This window comes from Notothenia coriiceps, unplaced genomic scaffold (genome assembly GCF_000735185.1).
Source record: "Notothenia coriiceps isolate Sejong01 unplaced genomic scaffold, NC01 NC01_scaffold00016819, whole genome shotgun sequence".
NCBI lineage: Eukaryota > Metazoa > Chordata > Actinopteri > Perciformes > Nototheniidae > Notothenia > Notothenia coriiceps.
This window is the reverse complement of record NW_011349520.1, coordinates 90,252-95,251: the sequence shown is the minus strand read 5'-3', so window position 1 is coordinate 95,251 and position 5,000 is coordinate 90,252. Positions and strand designations below refer to the sequence as shown.

At 42.5% G+C, this 5,000-nt stretch overlaps 1 protein-coding gene across 2 annotated transcripts in view; it reads left to right on the top strand.

Annotated features, from left to right (window-relative positions):
• The window catches only part of capn15 (calpain 15), a 40,632-nt gene extending 38,378 nt beyond the window's left edge, over positions 1-2,254 (top strand). For both annotated transcript variants that reach the window (XM_010776187.1, XM_010776186.1), the window contains exon 12: positions 822-2,254. In XM_010776187.1, the coding sequence (XP_010774489.1) occupies positions 822-999 (178 nt within the window). In that variant the 3' untranslated portion in view covers positions 1,000-2,254. The remainder of the gene's footprint in view (positions 1-821) is intronic.
• The last annotated feature ends 2,746 nt before the right edge of the window (positions 2,255-5,000 follow it).

The window sequence follows — 5,000 nt, the reverse complement described above, 5'->3', positions numbered from 1 at the left end:
TAAAAACTATATGCTGCAATGTCAGTTAATAGCCCAAAGTATTTAGAAGCCTATACTCAGGATTCTCACTGGAGTGTACTCAGATATCTGAAGACTGTGATAGTGTGGAATATAGTTCCTCAATCTCATTTCCTGTCAGCATGTTACATCCTTTTTTACTCAAAATAGACTGAATCAGAAAAACAACAGTCTAAATTGCTGACTGAGCAACTTTTCTTCCTCCAAACCTAGCTTTAACTTTGCTGACTAGCTAATAAACAGTTCCAAGATCAGTGCCATACTTAAGGACGGCACAATCATTTTGAGCCAGAATTGTTTTTATTTCTAGCAGGGAGGGATTCCATTCATAAATTATTGTTTATTTCAGTTTTCCAACAACAAAAACAATGGTTTCATCATAAAAATATCTAATTCAAAGCATAATCATTTTTGATTTATTGGAATACGGGATGGCTTCTAGTTCATCACCAGACATGTGGCCTGAAATTTAAGAGTGGATGTACTTTTACAATTTTGTCATGTTTTTCATCAATATTGATACTTTGAGATATATTCTTACTTTAAGGGTGTATAGTTTTAGTTACATTATCAGGAGAAGGTCTGAATAAATGATTATGTATGCTTTGGACGGGATGGATTTGTAATTTCGAAAATGATTCCTCCCCTCCTCACCAATGTCATTTGCATACAGTCCCTTACCTCACTTCTTTACAGGTTGCACAACAGAAAAATGCCATATTTATTTGTATCCGCTTGAACTAGAATGGCTTTTCAGCTGCTAAATATCCCCCCCCCCCCACCTCTCTGCCCCCCCCCTGCAGGCAGGTGCTGGTGGTGCTCTCTCAGCTAGAAGGAAACGCCGGCTTCTCTATCACACACCGCCTGGCTCACCGTAAAGCAGCCCAGGCCTCTCTGGGGGACTGGACCCCCACCAAGGCCACCCACAGCCCCCAACTCACCCCGGACATCGACGGTCTGCACCGCCCCCGGCCGCTATGACCACCGCCCTCCGTCTCACACACACACTCAAACTCTTACCCGATGAACTGTCAGACCACTGGAAACCCAGGCGGGGGGGGGCGGGGGTCGTGTGCAGCCCTGAATGGTGGAGAAAGATGTGTATTTGTGTGTCCCTTTGGGTGAACACACACCTTGAATGTAAATGGGCAGCGTTTGTGTGTCCTTCTAAGGCTCCATAAATGCTTTCATCCGCAATCTCTCCCTCGCCATAGGGGACGTGCCATGTCAGGATGAAATGAGGGAAGCGGGGGGCCACGTGAAGTGACCCCGGACTTACTTAAGGAACTATTTTTCACCCGGGGGCACCTAACGGGATCCAGTTCAGACTACTTAACATTCTGGTACGAGCGCTGTACGTGGAAGGGATGTCCTATATCCTTCACAGGAGTCAGGGTGGAGTGCCGCAACTACTGAGCCATTTTCCGGCCCACAAACTATGAGCCAATCACCCGCAGCGATCAGACACTAACCCCCATGTCGTCTACGAGGACAGCTAACTAAGCCGGAGACTTCAGGGGGGTGTTTATCTCGCCCCGGCCCTCCCTACGGTACTTAATGAGCCAAATCCATATTCATGTTTTTTTAATCAAGATAATACACGTCGGTCTTACTTGTTTTATACAACGCCCTTGTTGCTGTCTTGTCCATATTTGTGTTTTTTGAGGTCGTAGAAAAAAAAGCCATCAGTACTGTCTGTCCTCATCGTCATCGGAGTGCTGTCTCGCAATCCCCGAGCTCAGGACCAAACACAGCTGGAGTCAAGCTAAACCTCGAGATGATAGCTGGAGAAGCATCTCTTATTGTAAGCTCTGGTTTAGATGGGTTTTTATCTTGTGAAATACTCACGCATTTTAGATTCCCTTACTTGTGTTTTGCGTTTTCCCTACAGAATACAGCCACTGTAACTCCCTTCTTTCCCTTCTTCATCTCCTCTCAGCCTCAGTTTTGGGGTGCAAAACGCTGTAGGCGAGTCATTTAATGACCAGCTTTGTAGATCACCCCTCGGGCCTGCTGGCTTCTCTCATCCAGTTCAGCCGTCGCTTTACAAAAATCCCACCCTCTACAGAAGTTGTATGAATGAAATGATGCTGCTTCTTGCACTCTTAGATTGTGAACCCCTAAAATATGTGTCTCGATACAAGGGATTTAACGATATATCGCGATATATTTTTTTTATAAAACCTTTATTCAACCAGATGGTCCCATTGATATTATCGATCTCTTTTTCAAGGGAGACCTGTCCAACATGGCAGCAAGTACGTTAAAAAAAAAACAACAGATAACACAAAAGGACATGGTATTTACAGGGCTACATACATACCTAGAGACATTGACAAGTACCAACGTAACATATTATATATCTCGCCCTGGTCAATAAGCCTCAAAACTATTATTTTTGAAGTGGTGGAGAGACAATGCACAGTTTTACCCACTGCTGTCACCCATGGCCAAAGCATATCTCTCTGTCCCAGCAACATCAGTACCAAGCAAGAGAGTTTTTTCCACAGCAGGGGATATCGTAAACGCCCAAACATCCCAGCTTCTACCTGGAAATGTGGACATGCTCATATTCCTAAAAGATAACCTTGATGATGCTGAGTGAGTGAGTTAGTGAGTTAGAGTTGAGTTACTTGAAAAACTGAAGTGAAACTTGATTTATTCTATTGCAGGGTCTGATTATTATATTGTTGACACTTTAAAATACTATTATCCTACTAAAATGCTGTACAAATCAGATTTATTATTTAATAAAAAAAAAAAAAAATTCACATATTTTTTCTTTATTTTTCAATAACCCGATAAATATCGTACCGTGGACTTTTTATCGCGATATTATCGTACCGTGAGTTTTTGGCATCGTTACATCCCTACTCGATACTGAAGGTCAGCTGTCTGTTTCTCCCAGTCTCTCGGTGTACTCTTTAGTGTGCTGAGGGAGTAGCAGAGCCGCTGTTTGAACAGTCACTTTGCCACAGAAGAGCTCTTTCGTCGAGCTGCACAGTTTACTTTGGGAGGTCAGGGACCATTTTTGTTTGCTTGTGTGCAGCACGAACATCTGGGCCGTCCTCCCACTAGAATACTCCCGACCGCACATAAACGACAAGTGGAGTCCTCGTTTAATAACAAATTAACATTTTAGTCAGACTGCATGCACGTAACAAGAGAGAGAAGAGACCCCTGAGACCCTGACACAGAAAATAAGTGGAGTTCATGCTGCAAAGGACGGACTGCCTACAGCTGTTTTTACGAAGTCCCTCTTTCCATTCCTCCATTGTCAAAGCCATTACTCCTGCTTCACTAAGGATCATTCAGTCCTCACCATGGCAACATAGATGTTTCATTCATCCGAGAGAGGGAAAGGTGAATGCGGTACTACAGTAACGGGATGGAGTGTGACTCTTTTCTAAGTCAAAGTTGATGTCTTATTATTGTGTGGGGATAAACTTGAAAGCTGAAATTGCTCGAGCAATGGTAGGGGGAAAAAAGCTTCTTTATTATGTCAAGATCATAGTTCCCACATGAAATGATTTTAAGTTAAGGACTTAAAATCAGCTACCTTGAGTTGAAAAAGTGCCGAATCGTGCATCATCTCATGAGAATTGTCTTTGTCTTTCCTTATGGTTTACAGTAAACGGCAGCACTGTGTCCCGTATGCTTGCAGTCTTACTTACTACGCACAAACACGACTTGCAGGCTGTCATCCTCATATGAAAACTACTCCAGCAGTGTGGCGTTTCTTTGCTGAAACCCGAAGCTGAAGTAACTGTAAATATGTTTTCCAAAGAAACATACCGTGTAATAATGACCACTCTCAGATGTCTGTGTGGTCGCAGCACAGCAGCTGTGAACTTTAATTTATTTGTATAAGTGATTTGCAGGCCTGTTGTCAAAAATGATCATTGCTGAATACTGGTATGACGGATAAAGGAATGTGATAATGTAACGGCGTTACATTGAGCCCAGAGGGATTGACCAGAAAATGAACCTGCACTGAAACACCTGCAATGACGAGGCACCTCAAAACATTCAGTGTCCCCGCTGGATCACTTTACATTTACATGAGATTTTGTTTTATACAACGTTTTATTTGTCATAATTGTCATCTTGGCTCTTTGCTGGTGAACCTACTCCTCTTCTGTGAAGTTGTGGTGCTGATTCTTCTGTGCGTCAGGGGCGCCCCCTGCTGCCGGAGAGGAAAACACAACGCCTTGTTTCTTCCCATTCGTCTGCTTCCCTCCGTGTAAATTGTACAGAATGCAGACTTTAAGCCACGTAAAAGATAGAAAATGGAGAGGAGGGATACATCAGACCCTTTTAAACTTGTATGATAGTAGAAACAACTAAGAAATTCAACCTAACGCTGAAAAAAAAAGAACTCTAATGAATGTGATATATATTTTATTGATCTTTTTCTGGGAGGGGAATACGAGAATATGTGTACAAACAATGTATGTTTAATTTTTAATCTCAGGTTCCGGCGGACCAAATAAATTTTTTAAATTAAGAAAAGGTGTCATTATTATAAATTAACTCATTAACTCTACATTAATAACATTTACTCTGTGTTGTGAGCTTTTTGCTTTGAAATCAGTTGCTTTTCTAATCAGGCTTTAGAAGAAAAATAGGAAGCCTTTAAACTAGAATAACAGCTCGATAAAAAGCTAATGTATTAACATATAAAACCGTTTTGTCCACTTGTTTCCTGCACTTTGATTGATTCTGATGTGTTTGTTATCGTTGGTTCCTCATTGCTCTCCATTTCCTGCCCTGTGATGTTCTTCCTCTCATCCCAGCATGTTTATTTTTCAGATGTCTGGTGTATCTTGTTTATGTGTCCGCTCCAGTCTCCACCTCTTCTCCTAATCCTCCTCCCGCCCCACCCTTCTTGCTCTAAGAATGTCCCGCTTCCTATTCCTCTCTTCTTTGGTTCCCATCTTCCTCCAAGGCAAATTCCCCTGCTGGACTCATCCCCAACCCAC